At 42.0% G+C, this 20,950-nt stretch overlaps 3 protein-coding genes across 11 annotated transcripts; 1 reads left to right on the top strand and 2 right to left on the bottom strand.

Annotated features, from left to right (window-relative positions):
- Nucleotides 1-1,804: 1,804 nt before the first annotated feature.
- LOC115746436 lies at nucleotides 1,805-15,506 on the bottom strand. Of its 9 annotated transcripts, none has more exons than XM_048275705.1 (8): nucleotides 15,495-15,506; nucleotides 4,958-6,708; nucleotides 4,698-4,830; nucleotides 4,473-4,620; nucleotides 4,138-4,383; nucleotides 2,903-3,868; nucleotides 2,689-2,766; nucleotides 1,805-2,280 (listed from the first exon to the last, which is right to left on the bottom strand). In XM_048275705.1, exons 2-6 carry the CDS (start codon nucleotides 6,633-6,635, stop codon nucleotides 3,611-3,613), a joined length of 2,463 nt encoding a protein of 820 aa, XP_048131662.1. In that variant the 5' UTR covers nucleotides 6,636-6,708; nucleotides 15,495-15,506; the 3' UTR covers nucleotides 1,805-2,280; nucleotides 2,689-2,766; nucleotides 2,903-3,610. The 9 variants fall into 9 exon arrangements, with proteins under 9 accessions (XP_048131662.1, XP_048131667.1, XP_048131665.1 ...); XM_048275710.1 differs by lacking the exon at nucleotides 15,495-15,506 and having other exon boundaries at nucleotides 2,903-2,956; nucleotides 3,602-3,868; nucleotides 4,958-6,785; XM_048275708.1 differs by lacking the exon at nucleotides 15,495-15,506 and having other exon boundaries at nucleotides 2,903-3,019; nucleotides 3,602-3,868; nucleotides 4,958-6,785.
- LOC115746449 (L-type lectin-domain containing receptor kinase VIII.2-like) lies at nucleotides 11,761-13,749 on the top strand. The gene has a single exon (XM_030682209.1). The coding sequence runs from the start codon at nucleotides 11,761-11,763 to the stop codon at nucleotides 13,747-13,749; it is 1,989 nt and encodes a 662-aa protein (XP_030538069.1).
- Nucleotides 14,576-19,452, bottom strand: LOC115746568 (hydroxymethylglutaryl-CoA synthase-like). Its single transcript, XM_030682382.2, has 12 exons — nucleotides 19,132-19,452; nucleotides 18,548-18,654; nucleotides 18,260-18,392; nucleotides 17,935-18,078; nucleotides 17,428-17,586; nucleotides 16,335-16,408; nucleotides 16,164-16,239; nucleotides 16,017-16,072; nucleotides 15,837-15,924; nucleotides 15,616-15,756; nucleotides 15,379-15,528; nucleotides 14,576-15,031 (listed from the first exon to the last, which is right to left on the bottom strand). The coding sequence occupies exons 1-12, from the start codon at nucleotides 19,192-19,194 to the stop codon at nucleotides 14,834-14,836; spliced, it is 1,389 nt and encodes a 462-aa protein (XP_030538242.2). The 5' UTR covers nucleotides 19,195-19,452; the 3' UTR covers nucleotides 14,576-14,833.
- Nucleotides 19,453-20,950: the final 1,498 nt, after the last annotated feature.

Genomic DNA, 20,950 nt, shown 5'->3' on the forward strand with positions numbered 1-20,950 from the left:
TCCGATCAACTATAGTTCAGCGTGGAATTCAAATTTGATTTCAGAAGTAGTCAAACTCGAGATTCACTCTATTAAGGTTTTGATGAGCTCAAACTTGGCCTACTCAACTCGATTATTACAGTCCTTTTGATTTGGTCTTGAAGTGAAACTCGTACAAGAGTATGTAACTGAAGTTATGGAAATTTGCCCATTTGATTAGGCTGACGAGTTAGTCAAGTCAAAGATCTCAAAAGGTTTTGCCTCATGATTAGCAGGTGCTATGAGTTTCAGAGATTGCACTTTCTATTACCTGTTACTTTTAATAATCCGGAGGCATGACCATAGTTAACCGGCTATCTCGAGAGGAACTAGGATGGCAACTCATGACCACGCTCCCAACTTAAAATGTAAAAGCACAAAGTAATTTCGACTACCTTGTTTACAACACCGGTTAAGCTGCAATTGCAATTCACTTCATTTATATTTTCATTTCACTGCTTTTTTTTATCAACAGAAGAGAGTTTCTTTGCACGTTACTTTATCATTTCAATTCGACAAAAAGATGGCAAAAATTATCAAAAAAGTCATAAACCTATTGCAATTGTGTCAATTCAAACCTAGACATTTTTTTTACTGATTTAGTCCTAAACTTTTTACAATTGTGTCAATTTAATCCATCCGCCTAATTTTAAGCGGCCGGTGTTGACACGGACAGCATAATATTTTCTTTTTTCTTTTCTTTTCTTTTTTTCCTTCTTCTTTTTTTTTCCATCTCCTTTCTCTAGCCGACTAGCGAGGTCGGCCTCGCTAGGGTCCGGTAAAGGCCGACCCGGCCTAGCGAAGGAGAGGCTAAGCCTTGTCGTCATTGGGCAAGGCTCGCCTCGCCAACCCGGATCCGGCAAGGTCCGGCTTCGCCCAACACCTTGCCGGATCTAGGCTAGAGGAGGTCACCCTCATGGCTCCTAGCAAGGCCAACCTGGCCAGCCGATCGTCGCCTGCGGTCGATCACCGGACCAGCCGGAGGAAGAAGATTGAAGAAAAGAAAAAGACAAGAAAAAATTAAAAAAATTAAAAAATAATATATCACCGAACGGCCGGCGCCGGCTAGAATAATTGATGTAATTGCAATGGATTTAAAACTTTCTAGTAATTCTTCCCAAAAAAGAAGGGGCAACAAAAATCTCTCCACGGTAATAGTTAAACCAAAAGAGTGTCTTTGCCGCACCCGTTAACAGAAGTCTGATCCTAATTTTAGTTTAAATCACAATGCATTATTTTAGTTTAAACAACAATGCATTTTGTCCAGCAAATGAAGCATTAACATACATAACATGCATAAGAAGAGCAAAAGATCGCATGCACATGCAAAAATTAAGACAGAAACAAGGCAAACGTTAGGAGTCAAAAAGACAAAATAATTGCTCCCCTGCGCAAAGGATGTTCCAAGGATCACACATGAAACACGGTGTCAGTAATATTAAGCATCTCCTTGTCTTTCTGGAAGTATAGCACAAATGGCTCATGAACTTTCGTCCAATGCGCCATGTCCCCATGTCGTCATTGATTTATTCAATATGATCCTCAAATTTTAATATAATGTTCAATACAATTTCTGAACTTCTAAACATTTTCATATAATTCATAAATTACATTGAACATTTACTAATAGTTTAGAAACCGCGTAGGACAAATTGAAACTTCAGCAACAATATTAAACACTGGGCCAAAATTCAGGAATCACATTGCACAAATTGAAAATTCAAGAACGACACTACACACTAGGCCAAAGTTTAAGACCATCTGTGCTATTATCTCTTTCTTTTTCGGCTAAGCAATTCAGTGGGACTTCTTGTTAAAAGGAGGGCCAGTGTGGTGTAAGGGGACCATCAACAACTTGGAATAACTAGTCAAAAAGATAGAACAAGAAGAAAAGGAACTTTGGGAAACCAGAAAGTGCCCAACAAAGGCATTGAAATTTAGCTAATACAACGTACTGCCCCTAAGCACCTGTCTTTAACTGCGATCCCTTGCATAATTTTTTTGGTAAACCTCTTCTCCAATCCCACAATATTTCTTACTGGTGCGATGCAGTAGCTAGTCAGCATCACCACAGATTATTTGTGGATATTGTCGGAACATGCTCAATCCTTTACGCACGTAGGTTGAACTGTCGACTCCGCTCATGTTGTGGCGTCGGCAATATGTGAGAATAGAGAGTATCCTCTTTGAGTTCATACAACTAGCAGATAGCAATTGAATATCGAACATTCCAATGTGTGGGTGAAAAGGAGGATTTGGAACCTGTGTTAGGTAAACATAAGCAAGGAATTAAGCCAATTCAGAGTCTCTGACAGCTGCAGCAGACCTACATTTACATGGTGATTATTGTAGTGAAGGTAAGATCTCTCTACAGCTAAACTGCAATGTAGTAATTTACGCAGGCTCTTTAACCAATCAAAATAAGTGATCCAAGCAAAGAAAAGGTGAGCATCCCAGATTTTCGAATTCATCTGATCTTTGTCAGCATATCTCAGACAAGCAGAAGAAGATCAAATACTTTGCCTTCTGCTGAAACTAGGGCTGTAAGGGCAGGCATAGGAGCCTAAGGTGACAAACTATAATGAGTGTCAAGAGTGGTATCTAACTCTTCTCTGGACATATATCCAATTCAGATTTCTTCAAGGCAAAAGGAAATTTGATTTTCATTACCAGGATTGTGTTTGGCAGAAAATACGACCAACTCGGAGTAATCTAATAGCTTTGCAGCTGGAAACTTCAATCTCCACCCTGCAAAGAAGCGCACATGCCTCCCATCAATCAACAAGGACAAAACTGAGTGACCCAATACATAACACCATTGAATTGCTCGTTATACGAAAAGAAGATTGCATGACAGACAAAATAGTACCATAGAAAAGCTAACCCGGTCAGGAGCGAGGTTAAGGCATGGAGCTCCATTTGGTCTGCCAGCTCTTGTCTGTTGAAAAATTTATGTGGAAATTTCAAGCATGGGTCATCTTACCAGGTTCGAGATTCAGCTCTATAAGACAGATTGACCAAGTTAGCAATGTGCGAAAATGCAACCACTGAGGTATTCATTTGTTGATTTTCGGATATGCAGCATGACCGAAGTTGTTGGGGACAAGGGCGCACTCCTGATGTTACCAGCTACATCTAGGTGATTAGGTATAGAAATATAAACGACTCTCTTGTAAATTATTTCGTAATTGTTCTCTTGTTGACGTATCAATATGTTAATTGAATCTCAGATTAAAGAACCTCTAACTAGTGGCATCTATGCAATGGAAAGTGAAGCAAAATTAACTCAACAGGGTAAAAGAGAAGGGACTATACCGATTGATCTTAAACTTAGATAAACAACCTATGCTAAACAAGAATATTTTAACTGAGCGCACAACCAGTTATCTGATGCCATGTAGAAATGGTGAGATTGTTGCCAACTTATCCAAAATCTTGAAAAATCTTTTTACGGGAGGTCTTTCTGTTTTTCATAACTAATAGTAGTACTGAATGGAAAGCAGATTTTACCATCTATCAAGTTACTGACAGAAACAAGTGTGCACAAGAAGATTACATCGAGTCGGAAGAGTCAAGACTGCACCTCAACATTTTAGAGTCGTGCTGCTTTAGCACTCAAACTTGGTGATTCTTTCTTCGATGAAGAAATCTTGGAGATATCACTCCCACTTGACTTAGCTTGAGTACATAGGTAAGACAATGACTGCAGCCACGAAACTAAGGTGGGTTTGCGGGTAAGATCATCAGACTCCGCAACCTGTGCGTACAAGTCATTGAGCACCATGTTCTGGCCATCTTTTGGTAACTGGACAATCAGCGCTGCCAACAACTTCATCAAGTCTGGCAATACCTGAATCATCATATCACGAGTTTAACCCATCAAAGAAGATATACTATCTCAACCGCAGAAGTCATTTCTTTAAGCTCTGCACTGGCGTGCTAAGTTACTTTGCCCCAACGTGAAACTCTTGTCCCTCAGTTACCTATCGGATGATAAATCTAAAGATAAATGGGGTTCAAAAGTGGTACGTGCACCCATGCAATAATCACTGAATATATAGTTTGGCTACGAATTATCTTACTGCATGGCATAACAAACAAGCGAGTAAGAGAACTAACTTGAATATCGACGAGCGACAAAAGGCGCAGGAGCAACTCCAGCAGATCTTTGCAAGGTTCTGACTCTCCTTGCCATTTCAAAGAAATATGACCATCCTGAACGAACTCTACACTGCATACCTTATTTGCTTTTTCAGCAATACTGTGGATGCAGTAGAAAATAGCAGGACTACCAGCAGGAAGATGTCTAACAATGGCTGCCACTCCAGATGCCAAACCTTCGAAAGGAGTGATGGCAGGAAATAACTGCAACAGAGTAATTACAACATTGGGAGCTAACTTTTGATGAAGAAAATGAAGATTGATTTTTCATGCATAGCCATATCACTAGATACCTCTAAAGATCTCTGCATGTAGTAGAACACAAGTTGCTCCTTTAGTGACGCCCTTTGATCCTCAAAAGAATCTTTACCCGAAGATACAAATGCAGCAAACAAAGCGTGTGCAGCTAGAGCTACTTTTACATTTGGGTGTCCCATATATCTAATTGAAGTTTCATTAAGGATGTTAAGACACAAAACTCAGACATCATAAGGAATTTTTCCTTTGGTTGAGGATACAGGAACATAGTTGGAGCCACAAATTTCCTAAGCACTGGGCTCAATAACCGTTCGATGCAGGTTGGAATAACCCGCAGGCAAAACAATATGCGAGCAGTTTGCACGTCATCTGTGGACCAACAGTACTCTGATCCTGACGAAGGAATAAGTACAGAACAAATCCGGAAACTTATCAAATACAATAATCTATATATAACTTTCAGAAGTACTGTTGCAAGGCGCTTAGCGCATTCATAAGTAGAACAGAAGATAATTCTTACCTTGCCCAACTGTCAGATCAGTATAAGAAGGAATTGACTCTACAAAAGATACACATGCAGACTCATTTTCCTGAACACTAGGAAGGACCGCCCTGACGGTATCCAGATACTCGGCCAACCTCATATGCCGAAAATACTCTAAACAAGAAAATGCAATTAATATCTGCACCGATACCTCCATCTGAGTTTCCTTGCTGTGTTTGGGTGTTAACTTTTGCTTTGTTACTGCCAATGCATACACAACAACCATTAGAAAAGCAGATTCGGCAATTTTTTCCAAGTCGCCAAGTAAATTATTGTCTCTGCCCTGAAGCACTAGAACGACTTGTCGATGACCCAAATACAAATGACGACAGTAACGCCAGAAGAGATTCTCCACAAGATCTTTGTTTTGTTCATCTGCAGAAGCATAAAGATTGCAGAAAATGCCAGTTACGGCTCCTCCTTCCTTAAATAGAACACTTTCCACATGTTCTCTAACCTCATTGTGCCTTATTCTAGTTGAATTGCTAAGAGAACTATCAAGTATCTTAGCATATAAACGCCTTAAGGGAAAAATTTCATTCATCAATGCAGAAGCAAGGCATATAAGAAAGGGGGCTCTTGAAGATAACGAGCCACTTCGAGCGAATGATAAGGCTGAACACTGTAAAAGGAGCCTATCCATGGGATAGTCAAGAAAATCCCCAGGATCTCCCATTCTGGAAATCAATCCACTAGCAAGATATTCCATCTTGTCTTCAGCACTACTTCTCAATCGAAGAATCTCCAACCCTGCACCACGAGATGCAACTCTATTGGAAGCTCTTAATACTCCACCAGCAGCCATTGAAAGAGCATAAGGAACATACTTCTCCTCTGACTTTTCCAGAGCAATCTGCGAAAACAATCTAATCTTTTCGAATGACCGAGAGTTGATATATCCCGAGATCACCCATTCCATCAAATGCAGAATCATAAGTCCATTTGGAATACTACTCTCAGGCCCATCTTCACTCCCCCAAACGCCCAACAAAAAGCTCACAAATTTATCATAATGAACATTGACAGGACAAGATAGAGCATATCCAATTCCTGCAAGGACATTCGCTACGACTCCTTCAGACAACCTCATCAAGGCACCACCTTGTTCCAACAGCCTGCAAATGGTCTCCAAGCATAGAACTTTCGAGGCATCAGATGCAGCAGGCACAACAGAGAATGCACCCAGAACAAGTACACCCTCAGAGAACACCAAACGACCCCAGTCGGAATCAAGCCTAGCCGAAACAACAATTCCACACACAACCCCCACAGCAGAATCAACAAGCACAGGATTGGGCCTGAAGGACTTCCTTACCCAGACATAGAGGAGCCTGAGGAACATGGGACGTGATTCCGGAGGAAGAGAGAAGTTCGCAGAAGAGAGGATCGAGATCAAAAGCTTGGCTTGAGGGTCTGCGACATGGAGGGAGGCTTGAGAGTTGAGGAGAGTCTTCAGCGATTGGAGGTGGTGGGGTTGAAAAGATTGGTGCTGAAGACAATCTCTGAGCTCGGCCCATGCTTGGATTATTGCTCGAGCAGAAGATGAAGAGGAAGCGTTTCTGGTGTTGTTGACACCGCCACTGCTGCTGCTGCTGCTGCCACTGTTGCTTCTCAACCAGTCTTCAAGAAAGAGGGTATTTGCTTGTTTCGCCATAGCTACTGGTATGAACTAGCTCCGAAATTCTTCTACTTTGAGCCGATTTGTTGAATCAAACACGTACAGAGAGCTCGAACTTTCCACTGGAAGCATTCCCACTCGAAAAGTCCTAAAATTTTAGGTTTTCTTCACCAAGACAGGCCGAGAGAGAGAGAGAGAGAGAGAGAGTAAAAAGGGTTTAAAATGAATTAGAAAAACCCGTTTTTGAAGAGGATTATTCCACCAAGTGCCATGAGAAGAAGTTATCAGAAATTGATTTCTTACACTGTAATTGCAAATATAACTAGGGGTGAGCGGTTCCAGATTTCTTACGGGTTCCCACTGGAACCCGGAACCTACCCGTCGAAACAGGTTCCTCATTTTTTGGAACCCGGAATCTACCCGTCATACCTTGGAACCTGGAACCTATCCTATCACAGGTTCTAGGGTCGGTTCCAGGGTATCCGAAAACCTATCAATTTCTGTTATTTTCTTTTATTTTTTCTTTTTTAGTTAAGCAAAATGACAGTGAAAGCTACAACATCTAAGAGAAAGTAGAGGTGAGTGATTTTAGACTCTGTACTGATTACATTTAGAACCCGAAACCAATCCATTGGAACACATTTATCATTTTTTGGAACTCGAAACCTAAAAATTTGTTTGGCTCCAAATTATACACTCATCATCGGATGCCATAAAATATTATATAATCGTGCAAAAACATATACCAAGAAAAATATAAAAATTTATTTCGGAATCTAGGGTTCGGGTTCCGGGTTCCGGGTTCTAGATAGTGGAACCTGGAACCTATCCGTTGGAACAGGTTCCTCAATTTTTGGAACTTGGAACCTACCCTGCATACCTTGGAACCTGGAACCAAATCGGATCCTACAAGTTCCGGTTCCAGGTTCTCCGTTCTACCCTGGAACCATGCTCACCCCTAAATATAACTCCCGATTTAATAATTCGGATTAAATGTTACTTTCTCTCTCAAGATTAAGTCGCTCCGGCACCAAGTATGGCACGCATGACAACAGTTTTATTTCTTATTTCTCTCTTAAGAAACAAATTTGGAATGGAAATTAGAAGTTTAATTTAAATAAGAATTTTTCTTATTGTTGACTCCCTCTCTCTCCCGCAATCTCTCTCACGTCCTTGCCATCGGTCGCCATTCAGTAGTTGCTGTTCGCCGTCGGTTACCTATCTCGCGTCCTTGCTGTTGTTTGCCCATCCGCTAGCCGCCCGTCTCTGTTCACCATTGCCAACCATCGGTCTCCTATCCTCGACTATCATTTGCCCTTCGCTAGTCTCCATCCACTCATCGCCATCCGCCAGTCGTCGGCAGCCTGTCTTCAATTCGCTGGTCGGCCGCCGCCGTTTGCCGGTCGCTGTCCGTCGCCAGTAGCATCTCTACTGTCCCTATCACTGATAGCCGTTCACAGTACGCTAGCCGCCGGTCTCCGACCCACTACTCTCATTCACCGTTCGCTATTCGTTGGCCGTCGATCTCCACTCACCTGTTGCCATCCGCCAAATCTCCGGTCCGACCAAAACCCAACGGCGGACAACCGTAGACATCTTATGTTGTTGCTCTGACCACAAATAGAGTCCGAAAAGCGAAAAGTTATCATTCCCACCGCAAAACAGTGCCAAATGAAAAGGGGATGACAAAAATAAGAAGGCTCATTCGCTCTTGCAGTTGCTGGCACATGAGCTCTCTATGAGTCCGGGGCTTGTGGGAGATCAACAACATTGCTACTTCTTACCGAATTTCACCGAGGTTGGAATCGATGGAAACGGCGATTATGCTGGAAGCCAGACGGATGCTCATGCAGAGACGGGATCGGATTCTGCAAATCTGAATTTATTTTTTTTGGTCGAGAACAAATCTGAAGTTGAAATTAGCTCACAAGACAGCTCTTTTTTTACTGAAATCTTGCGGTACCATGTTGAATGACTGGAATTCAACTATAGGGCCATTCTCCATCCGTGTTCCCAAATGAATGAAGCAGTACATAAACTAGTGGCAGATTTTTGCAGTGAAAAGGATAGGCCTTTACCATTTGTTGTTAGCACAAAAAAAAAAAATTGTTCTTTTAGCCGTTGCTGTCTTTCTTATGCTTTCCTGCTGCATCAGGACTTTGCTCCCGCTCTTCTCCTTACAATTGTTCATCCAATTTGCGCACTTAAAGAGCACCCAGATCTGGGTGAATGTATATCGAATCGACGAATGTATATGACGCCAAAAGTTATCATGCTCTGTCTGTCACTTCTTCGCGAATTTTGCCACATTAGAGGATGAAGAGACTTCACCTATTTTGATGATCTTAGGCCTGTGCTGCGTCATTGAGGCTTTGAGCAGATCTGACCTGTGCTTCTTGGGGGTTCTTCAGAACTTGGGTGCTCAGCATGTCTCATTCTGCTAAATGATCGATGAAGTTCGCACCATCATAGTTTGTGGAATCGAAGACTTTTCTTGTGCTTTTCATACCTTTTTTGTAGGAAACGAAAAACATTTCATTACCCAAAATTCCGGCTGCTATTCATTGCAATCCAAAGACCATCTTTGAAACATCACCCTCAGGTTAATATGTCTTTTTTTTCCTTCTTGGCCAAAACGCTTAATGTGTCATCTAGAGGATTAGATCTGCTCTGCATATTTCCTAGTTTTTGATGCAACTTGTCCAGCTCAAAGGGAAGAAAGCCCCATTGCAACCGCCACTAGTGACTAGACTCCGGTCAAAATGAAGTTTTTAACGAGGACCCCTCTCGCCATATATGAATACTTGTGTTACAGCAAAATTTCCTACTTCCCTCGTAGGAGAACAGAAGGATAAAGGCGGTATACTTAAGCTGCATGCTGATCCCGAAGTCCCTGTATATTCTTGTGTGTTCTCTCTGGGTTGCGGTTAGATAGCCTTGTCGGGTCATACCAATCGCTACTACATAAACAGAGTATGTTTGTCTCCCAAAGTTAGTGGAAGATTGTCGATCAGAGAAAAGCAAGAAACCGGAGGCAGGCGAATTGGAAGGCACTATTCATTTAGGGAACAATGAATCCTGTGCACGTTTTAGACTTCCATTCTTTTCCGTGCTAGGAACGAACTTGCTGCGGGCTCCTGCGGTCGTATCTCGCATCTCCAAGTTCCTTCTTGCTCAATCAGCTTCTAAAACCAGGAAAGGTTTTCATCCATCGCTGCGTTATGACTTGTTTCTCTCAGGACGTAAAGCATGCACTGTGCACAGCTGATGCAAGGCCGAGCACTCTGCCTGATCAGTTGTTACGCGGATGAACTTTCTCCTATCATCTAAGCAGTTCTAAGATTACCCAGTTACTCTTTGTTCTGGTTAATCAGTACCTATAATCCATTTTCCGCTCTATGTTTTTAAGTAATCTTCATAGCAACCTCATAATGATAGTACCCTCCTGTTTCTTCTAGCTTTGCTAGTTCTAACAGTGCCCATCAAACCTCTCTCAGTATCCTCAAATAGGAAAAATCAGATGAACAAGTAGTTCTTCGGCACCTCCAAAGTTGAAGTATTGTGAAGATGAGGTGTGGAGCACAATATGGGGGATAATTTATTGTATGAAACAGAAGCGACGGAGACTCGAGAGAAACATGCGAGCGAAATTGTTAATTCCTGTTGCTGTCCATCATTTTCTGGTCCCTTCCAACACCCTTAAACACAAATTTCAGTGCGCCATTTTGCCATCTTCGTGCATGATAACACGCTTTTCAAAAGTTGATGCTCCATCATTCTATAGTATAAAATGGGAAACCCTTGGAGATTGGAGAAAGGAAGATCAACTAGATTCATCTACAGAAAGTAAACTGCACTAAGAGTGCCAAAAGAGAGTTACCCAAGGATTGGAAGCATGTACCAGCCAAGAAACCAATCTTTTCCACAAGGCATGCCATAGAAAATGCAAACTAAGAACGAAAGCAGCTAATTAGAGTTTAACATCGTGCAAAAAGTAAAACCCGGCTTCGTTAATGCTTCATTAGGCAACTTGCTGTCCACTGAGAATGATCTCTTGGAGCTGATATCACTGATATGCAATAAGTCGGCAGACTACTCGACCTCCACATTATAACAAATGATAAGGCTTTCTTGCAAATTAAAAGACATCCTTGACAGTGAAGCATTCCATTTTAGAAATCTACTCAAATGATGCAAGTAACTGCTCTTATTAGTAGTTCTCCGGCTTTTCGGATTTGCTTTACACTGATCACAGAGAAGCTATTACGGGGCTACATCCAATAGACTCGATCACTTTCGGACTGAGAAAGCATGTTGAACCTGCATTGGGAAGCCATATGAACCGAACCATGGAACCCAAGTTCTCTGAATTTTGTAATTGGGTATACATCAACATGGAATTGCATCCTCAACGCAGCTTTCGTTGTGCCATTATGCAAGGGTCGATGAAAAACTACAGTCCCTTACCAGTTCTCCGTGATTAATTCTTCGCATAAAAGAATGAGGAGCTTAAATTGTTCAGTTTTAGTCACAGCACAGCATACAATGAAACAAGGAAAGTTACTTGCTTGAAGGTCTCAAAACGCATGTTTAACTGAAATAATCGCGCTTCTTAGGGAATTAGGTCAGCCACCAGAGCCATTTTGGCTCTCCTGGACCTGTGTTGCTTTAAAAACTACAACTTGGGAGTCTCAGCCAACTCTTAACATAATCAGTGAGGCTCTTGCCACTAAGATTGCCAACATTCCTCTTCTGTGGCAATAACTTTGCATGATCCTTACTATTATCCTTCTAGTTTTCTCTGGCTCGACCAATCAACGAGCGAAATGTACATGGGGAAGACAATCTTTGTAGGGACCCTTTTAAGGCATTTAATAAAGAATTGAAACTTGAGATTGCCAACATTTTATATATGATAGTACTGAGTGGTTCATACAATAATGGATGTATAAGAAGCTCAGCACTTTAAGCACTGTTTTGAGTTTTGACAGCATGGTATCTACTTTTAGTTGCTAATGGTTGCATGGGCCAAGTGATAGATGTCCAAGATAAAGTTTTCTTATATAATTACTGTTCTTGATCAATTGGTCTTTTTCTAATAGCAAGCAAAATGCAGTACCATATAAACAATCACCTACCCCTTAACCAGTAACCTCACAAGATGGATTCGCGATCATTTCCTGTGTCTTCTGCGATCTTCGCAACCTTGTATTTCCTTCTCTCGAGGAACACCCAACTTGCAGCACACAAAATCCACCGCGAACACCACCATTTTGTAACATCAGTAACTGTAAGGAAGGACCTCTCCTTCTCTAGCTTCCATCCCAGACTAAACCCAACTAGTACGCACGACATTAAGCTCCTGGGGAGTGCAACAATATCCGATGACAACGGTATTATCCAAATTCCCGACCCATCATGGGCCGCTAATCGTAGTTGTCAAGCAGGTAGAGCCGTTTATAACTGTCCTATTCGCATGTTTGAACCTGTAACCAAGTCCCTAGCTTCCTTCAGAACCACTTTCTCCTTTCAGTTCACAGCCACCATGTCCACATCCAATGCTACTGATGACTCATCCTCGAGCCGTGATCGAGGCGGGAGCGGCTTGGCATTTGTCCTGGTTCCTGATGAGTTCACTGTAGGGAGAGCTGGACCATGGCTTGGCTTGCTTAATGACGCATGCGGCCAGTACAAGATCTTCGCAGTCGAGTTCGATAACAGCCACGACACGGAGTTTGGCGATCCTAACGATGATCACGTCGGAATCAACCTTGGAACCATTGTCTCCATGAAAACGGCCGATCTATCAGGAACCACGGTTTCCCTCCATAATGATTCTGTTCAACGAGCATGGATCAATTACGACGGTCATCGGAAATGGATCGATGTATATCTCGGAGCCGACAATGATCACCTGCCGAACCAAACCGTATTATCATCCCCTCTGGATCTCTCGGGTTATATCAACGAATTTATGTTTGTTGGGTTCTCGGCCTCCACTGCCAAATCGACACAAATCCACAGTGTTCTATCATGGAACTTCTCTTCCACGATCGAAGCCTTTCTTCAAGTTCCTAGCGAACGAACTTGCAAAAGAAACCTCATCCACCAAGTTTCCAAGTACTCTAAAGTCCGTTACTCAAGGGCACCAAGCGGCTTTCTGGTTTTTGTCGCTGTGGTTGCGCTATGCACACTAGCTCTTGTAGTCCTCTATTCCAATAGCAACCCCCAAAAGAGATCACCTTCTTACAGTTTTCCCGATATCAGGCGGAGGCCGACACCACCTAGCAAGCCTCGCTCCTTCACTATCCATGAAATTTACAGAGCTACACTAAAATTCAGCAAATCAGAAATGCTAAGTAGCGACCCGAAAGGCGTCCTATATAGAGGAACTCTTCCCAATGGCCGTCATATTGCAGTTAAGCGGTTCTCGCAGCACTTGGAGAGTCAGACCATTGCACCGAGCATTCAAGCCCGTATAATGAAAAGAATCCATGGTTTGAACCAATTTTGCCATCCTAATCTGGCTCCTATCAAAGGGTGGTGTTACAAAAGTAAGGAGATTATCGTGGTCTATGATTATTTCCAGAATGGGAGCCTTGACAAATGGCTTTTCGGACTCGGCGTCCTTCCCTGGACTCGCAGGTTCAATCTCATCAAAGATATAGCTAAAGCATTAAGTTTTCTCCATTCTAAGGACACCATCCATGGAAATTTGAGGACGAGCAGCGTGTTTCTCGACATTAGCTACAGAGCCGTTCTGGCAGATTATGCATTAGTCACGGCCATAGCCAACTCAAACAGAGGCGAGAATGTGTTGATTGGCAAGAGAAAGGACGTGTTTGGATTCGGGAAGATGGTATTAGAGATCGTCGCGGGGAAGAGAAGTGGAGACATGGGCGAGAAAGAGGCTACGGGAATTCTAGGATTTGCATGGAACATGCACGAGAGAGGAGAGAAGAACAAGGTCGTGGATGAGCGGATGGGGTTGGGCGGAGCCATGGAACAAGCTCTCCGCGCCTTGGACGTTGGTCTGGTCTGCACTTTGAACGAAGAGAATTGCAGGGTTTCCATGGAAGACGTGGTGCAACTTCTGAAGACGAAAGCAATTCCCAAGTTGCCCCAGAAGAAACCAGCCCAACTGTCGTGATCTCTCTCTGTGTCTAATATAATGTGACTTGGAAGTATGCATGTACAGTGTAGGCATACAGAGGTATGTTAGTGTTTGAGGAACTCTATGGGAAAATAGAAGCATATGATTGACAGTTTGTTGTGATCAATGTCACCGAGTCTCAAACCTAAATCCCAGTCCTAGAATGATGTCCGAGGAGATGTTTCGGATTGGTGTGGTAAGATTCCCTCGTTCACTGCGAATATCTGTGACTCTTGTTAATACAAAGAGATGGTCATGAGTGGTCTATCTGAGCAACACAAGATAAACCAATTAGAAGGGCGTTAAAATGAGCTAATGCCGCATGCATTACCGCGAGTGATAACCATATCCCTCAACCGAGCACACCCAAATTCTTCATCCGATAAGCATGTCTATGACGCTTGGCCACTAAGGTCATTCAGAAGATTGGAATATGCAACGCCTCCACAAAAGATAATTTCCTTGATGGAAACCATCTTTGGCGATCACTTTTGTTCTTCAAAGTGCTCCCCGGGCAAATTTGGCATGCCCTGATGATGCATGCCACAACCAGGGTACTAATGATGGGGTGGTACAGACGCGCAAGTTCTGTAGGACTTTTTCTTGAGTGAATTAGAGAGAGAGAGAGAGAGAGAGAGAGAGAGAGAGAGAGAGATTTCTTTCCTCAGGGACTGAGCAGATAAGAGCATGGAAGTTAAGAGCAATTAGACAGCAATATGGAAAGTTAGACAGTAATATGGAAAGAATTTAGTGCATTTTAACCAGTAGTAGTTCACACAAACCAGATCTTCCCAGTTTCAATCCCCAAAGGAAATGGCTCCAATTATACAATCAAACTCTCTTCGAGTAAGCGAATAAAAGATTCTACATCGGAAACGAGTAAAAACGTACTCATTAGAATAACTCCAGCAATAGCTATTAAATTTAAACATAGAAAAACATCTGGACATACTACTGTGCAGATTGTGAGCTGGCTAACGGTGTTACAGAAGCAGGAAAGGTAATTATGCTTCCCGAAACTGCCAACCTCGAATAAAGGAAAATCCAAATTTGTGGTTTTACAGGAATTGTCTTATTCATTTCAGTGACCAGCCAAACTTTTGTCACAACTACTGTCCTTGGTTTTCTTGGCGTAGAATCTCCTGTACATGGAGTCAACTTCAGTGAGATAGTATGTACCGGGAGATAGGAGACTACAGTCCTTGCTTGTCACGAAGTCCTTAGCCCCATATCTATGCTCCATAAGCTTCATGGTCTCGACAAATTTTTCAGGAGGGAACTGTAAGAAAGCACGTTATATCATTAGTCTATCGTCCACCTAATCTGTGGTAAGGTGACAGTTCACTCTAGTCTTCCTCATCGCAATTTTCATGATAAGATTTTCTTGTCCTGGGACTTTAGTAAATCGAATACTAATACCACTGGACACTCGGCAGTTGACACAAGCAATACAGTCGAGCAAGCTGAAATTCACTAAAGCCCTAGGTGATCAGAGGCGGACATTTACAGAGATGTCTTAACTGCTGCTGTGTGTATATGCTTCCAAATACTGGGCTTAAGCACATTGAAGTAGCATGAGATTTCTCCCTTTAAAAATTATACGTATTAGGGGAGTATGAGAAGTACCTCATGCCTTGACTTCAACTTCTTCTCGACATCCATAACAGCTGCCATGTTAGAGAGGCTGAAGGGATTTTGGCCATCACGAAATCGCAGTGAGAACATTGTAGCAGCTAAACCACTTCCATATGAGAACAATATGACGCGTTTGCCTCCCTACATATATTGAATAACATAAACTTGAGATGCAAGATCCAGATGTTAGGTGCAAGAACCAATCAGTAAAATATGTCCAACTTTTACCAGTGTAGTATGCTTGTTGTGAATAAGAGAAGCGCATGCGGCATAGAGAGATGCAGTGTACATGTTGCCAACTTGTTTTGGTATCAAAGTGGTTGGTTGCACTTTTTCATCATATAAGGGCTTTGCAACTTGTTGGGATACCTAAAATGAGGGGGGAACACAACACCATGAGCCACAAGTTTCATCCCTTTATTGTATTTAGATGTAGGCTTCAGAATAACCTTCTCGAGATCACGGCTTGAATAGCTTTCATCACCAGATAAGCTTGAAAAAGGTGCCAGCTTTTCTTTGGAAAGTTCATCTACAGAGCTGCCCATCAAATGGAAGTAAAATCAATCATCGAGTCAAAGTATATATGTTACCAAAGTTTTTAAAGCTGTAAAGTAGGAAGAACATAAAACCTGGCATTCCTCAAGTAGTCATTGAATACTAAACGAGCAAAGCTTTTCTGTACAAGCTGCAATGAGTAGTATGTACTAGATTTAGTGAAGTCGAAGTATACTGAAATAAGTAGTTGCTTGAGAGTTGAGATGAGCCAAAAATGGCACCTTGTTATAAGGAGAGTGGAAAACGAAGTAGGCAGCATCAGATATTGAGAATTGTTTTGCTTCTAACTTCTCGAATCTATGGAAAGCCAAAGCGCAAGAATGTAGAAAGCATGTAAGATTCTTAAGCATGATAGGAAGGAAAAGGCATCTAGCATATCGGTAGCAACTTACTTGTGACAAAAATGTTTATAGCAGGAGTCAAGAGCCATCAAATAGCATGTTTGTGATAGCTTCCCATCGACAACCTATGATACATTAAAGAAACAGGGTAAGCAGACATATATCGCAGAGTACTCAGGATTAATCGGAGCGCAATACTGTCGGAAGGATCCATCTAGTCTATACCACATATTACGTAGTGAAAAAAGCCAGTGCATTTATTTTTGTTGTCAGCAACCAAATAGATATCAGGTTTACATCAAGAGAGCTGCATTCAACTTCATCAAACTAGGTCCACCATGACTTTGAGGTACTTGGTTTGACTTAAACATACTTGCTTAATGCAACCAATTCTGTTCCAGAAGGTTTCTGATAACACGAGGTACGACATCTTGCTCTGCTGAATTAAACATCATAAAGGCTTCATTGCTCAAAAACCACTAGCATCACAAGCATTATCTTAACTATTTTTGGTCTTGGAGAAAAAGAATACTTCAAATTATTTCGCAATTGCAACAAGGGACTCAAATGTATCTGTTGATACCTGAACTAAAGAGAAAAGAAAAACATAAATAGTCATCTTTCGCTTCCTCAACCCAAAATCTTCCTGACAGATTTATTGTTACCACTGATCCCTTTGAATAACAAACACTCTTCCTCCTCATCCTACAAAATGGTTATTATTCAACCATTTTTGCTAAAGAACATTACTGATACCCAAATTGAATTCCATAAGAAGCTAAAGTCAAAATAAATTAAAGATGAGAGATCGAGAAGACTTCTCTTCAAATATTCTCTGAACTTTATAACTGTTCAAATTCTTTATTCAGAAAACTTTCAAGGTGCATTTTACCATCTTCAAAAGTTCGAATTTATCAAGCTGAATATGGCAGAAATAGCACCAAAAGAAAATCCCGCCATTCAATTTGTTGCAATACTCTTGGTGACTTCTATCGACTATCCATTCAACAATTATCTGCAATACTTGCTGTAAAGACCTTATTTACAGCCGCACATTTAGATGCAGAAAGGCATTTAAGACAAGTATTGAATCCAGGGAAACATTATTTGACCAATCAAGAATGTAATGTACAAGAACAGTTACCGGATATTCACTCGCAAGATTGGGCTTGTAAAAGTCATAGGCATGAGACATGTGACTCCCCCTAAATTTGCTTTCAAAAACAACTGGTGCATCAGGACCTATGAGCATTGCAATGGCAGCTGCTCCTCCTGTAGGACGAGCCGGTCCTTCAGCATATACCTGATAAAGGAAATCTCCCGCAATAAATCAACACAATGGCTACTCCAGCAATAAACTATACATGATACGATCTAAGACACTATTAAAGACCATCTCAGTTGCAGCCGAAAAGGTAATTTCAAACTGATATTCCTCACCTTTGTCGACCACAAAAAACAAAGGGAAAAAAGCAAATTGACAAATTATATGGGGAATGGATTTACAAAGATATCCATTCAGCATAAGAAGCTATGAAGATAGACAGATATACATACAGATGTAGGCTCGCACAAACATATATGTATGCGCTTAGGCAAGGAAGTAGAGATAACTAGAGGTAACAGTGAAATACTAATTTAGAATCCATACCGCACTATCAGTGCATACAACTAGCCCATTGCGTCCATCCCATGAACTACTCTCCACCCAGTTGACACAGTTGAACAAAGCTGCAGTTCCCCCATAGCATGCATTAGTTGAATCAACACCTTCGATATCAGTATTTCCACTTGCCTGTTCGTTTTAAAAACAAAAATTAATCAAAGCAATCATTTCTATAGAGGCAATTCTGTAGAATAGCCACACACACAAAAAAAAAAAAATCCCCTACAAATATGCATCAGTTTCTTGGCAACAACACTAATGCACCACTTGCCACAAGAATTACTAGACTCCAAGATACGTGGAAGTATACCTCAAAGATTGGCATGAGGAAGGTTTTGATGGACTTGCTCTTATCAATGACAGTCTCACTGCCTACCTCCAGACGACCGATTTGTTTTGGATCAATTCCATATTTCTCCAAAAGGGTAGTCACAGCTGTCAAACTGAAAATTCAAGACTTAAAGTCAGGACAGAACTCCCTTTGCTGAAGTATATTGTCATGTCCGCATAGGCAAATCAGTTTCAAACTTAACATGTCATACGAGAGGCAAAAGGTGGTGATGATTTCACAGATAGCCCGAGATCATGAGATCCAAACCTCATTGAGACGACGTCTTCGACCTCTGTACAAAAGGCCAGGCAGCCCTGTCCTAGCCCAATAGTGTATTTCCCTTTACTCACGCCATCGTGAGCCTCCAGGGCTTCCTGTCCATGCAGAAATGAGAAACTGAGTTACTACAGATGGAAATGGCAGATGTTATGGAATGATACCCGTGTAAATTCACATTCACAACCACAGAACAATATCCAAGCACGACATCTCCACAGTGTGGAGAATCTACCAGCCGTCTGTCTCGAATTAAATTCAAAAGGGGAAACTCGGAACGGTGTAGATATCATCGAGCTCCATCAGTGAATGGGATCAATGCTCGTCAAAACCAGCCACTTAGATCCTCATGTACTACAGACATTTCCCATTGCATAACGAACTCTGCGCGACCAAACACAAACACCCAAAAAAAAAAAAAAGAAAAAAAGGCGAACAGGAAACTGGCCGAGTAAACAATCCAGCTCGTCGCAGCTCTGAAAGATTTTCCCTTCGTTTTCTCGTGCATTGACGATGATACCGCCACAATCGACTCGCGATGAAAATCCGAGGAAGAGAGAGCGGGAGAAACGCACCTGCTGCACGCAAGTAGGAGGGAAGTAAATCTCCATGGCCAGAATCCCCACATCCTTCGCCATTTCCGTGCTCAAAACGCGAAGAAGCTCGAGCGCAAACGATGAGCGACGGGAACAGACGATAATGAACCTCGCTCTTTCTCCTCCAACCTCGAACGTAACTCCTGAACAGGGGAGGAGAGAGAAGCCAGGGAAGTGGCACGGAGAGAGAGAGAGAGAGAGATCGAGCAAGTGACTGGCGAGGCTCAAATATAGGCGCTTGGCTTATTTATACACATCGACCCGCCATTGCAGAGAGAGAGAGAGAGAGAGAATCGACTGGTGAACTTGCCATATGTGATGTGAGGAGGAAGAGGCAGGGGGTCCGGCGTATATTGACCTCCGCATTGGGCTTATTTACGCTGGATGCCATCGCTCGATGGTGAGCAGAAGGGATCGATTTAATTAAGAACAAATGCCATCGCCTGTGTTTTTTTCATATTTTTATTTCCCTTTCCTCAGGCAAAGAAATGGCACGTGTGTTCATAGAGATCGTTGTTTCCTTCCTCCCTCTTCCGAATCCCACACGTGCAAAAAGTGAAGTGCCAAAAGACAACACTCGGAACCAGACCATGACAATACACCCGATCCATAATGTCCAAACATGGAATGTCCGACAAGCTCATCGATCATGTAAGTACTAAGTCGAGCTGTAACGTGCCCATCGATGATGAATTTTCAGGAGGTAAATTTCCCGTGAAGCACGTGACACGTGGCGGCGATCAATTAACTCGAAGCTTGCACCGAAATTAAAGACCATGCCACCGTCGCTAAGAAATCGGCATTGGTTTCACTTCGTTACCTAAAGCAGCGGGCAAGTCGAAAACAGTCAGAGATAAAAGATCAAAATGCATAGCGGGACGATCCATTTAATATCGCTAGAAGAATCGATGACAAACACGAACAACAAGCCAAATCATCTCTCTGTCTCTCGGCAATTGTATGCAGCGGCGTCAAATTGAACAATTTAATTGCCCAAGATCATTCGATCGGACTTTACTTATTAATCAATGCGCCTACAAGCCTAAGACATTTGATCTATAGAGCCGTATGCCTATTCACAATCCGTATATCATTAGGGTCGTATGCCTATTCACAATCCAACATTTTAAAAAGATTGGCGATGGCATGAGTTTAGTCAATAAAAGGCACCCGGAACATTACGCAGGCTAAACTAGACTACGTTCTTCACAAGAAATAATAAATCAATAAATATCGCATATATGTATATATTATCTAAGGAATATACATAAGCACAATGCTTTTGACTTTCCTCCGCTGACATTTCATGTATCTTAACCTAATAAGTTTATAAATACATAATTACCTCCAAAGAGACGCTACAACTGTGGCGTTAAGATATGTGTTTAACCAACCGTGATTAAGCAATTACGATTTTGAAGATGATCACGCATGGACCGTCACCTAACACACCCATCACAGTTGAGATTAAACATCCACGTAAGTGAGATTCGTGGATTCGTGGTCCCTTGATCAAGACAAGTAATTCAAACACACGATTGGTCCCACTTGCAAGTTGGTAGAGAAAAAGCACTAAAAAATTCTTAACCAGATGTATTGATACCAATTCAGTCATAGACATTTTAATTTGACCAATTTAACTCTCACTAGCTGTTGTCGAGGGTCGTGGCTCTCACCCAGGCCGTCATCGTCCTTGGGACGACGAGGGCCTTCACAGCCCCATCGGCTGCGGGCGAGGCGGCCCTCTCTGGCCAAAACGAATTGAAAGGGGAAAAATAAAGGAAAATATAATAAAAAA

This window comes from Rhodamnia argentea, chromosome 3 (assembly GCF_020921035.1).
Source record: "Rhodamnia argentea isolate NSW1041297 chromosome 3, ASM2092103v1, whole genome shotgun sequence".
In the NCBI taxonomy this organism is placed as follows: Eukaryota; Viridiplantae; Streptophyta; class Magnoliopsida; order Myrtales; family Myrtaceae; genus Rhodamnia; species Rhodamnia argentea.

Bases quoted from the DNA above. Each gene is read 5' to 3' on its own strand.
- LOC115746436 (XM_048275705.1), bottom strand. From the start codon at position 6,635: ATGGCGAAACAAGCAAATACCCTCTTTCTTGAAGACTGGTTGAGAAGC. The intron at 4,621-4,697 runs GTATCCTCAACC...AACTTCAATTAG, and splicing joins GTGGCTCCAACTATGTTCCT to ATATATGGGACACCCAAATG. The intron at 4,384-4,472 runs GTATCTAGTGAT...ACTCTGTTGCAG, and splicing joins ACATGCAGAGATCTTTAGAG to TTATTTCCTGCCATCACTCC.
- LOC115746568 (XM_030682382.2), bottom strand. From the start codon at position 19,194: ATGGCGAAGGATGTGGGGATTCTGGCCATGGAGATTTACTTCCCTCCT. The intron at 15,925-16,016 runs GTTTTATGTTCT...TTTGATGGGCAG, and splicing joins GACTACTTGAGGAATGCCAG to CTCTGTAGATGAACTTTCCA. The intron at 15,529-15,615 runs GTAAAAGTTGGA...CAATATATGTAG, and splicing joins ACAACAAGCATACTACACTG to GGAGGCAAACGCGTCATATT.
- LOC115746449 (XM_030682209.1), top strand. From the start codon at position 11,761: ATGGATTCGCGATCATTTCCTGTGTCTTCTGCGATCTTCGCAACCTTG.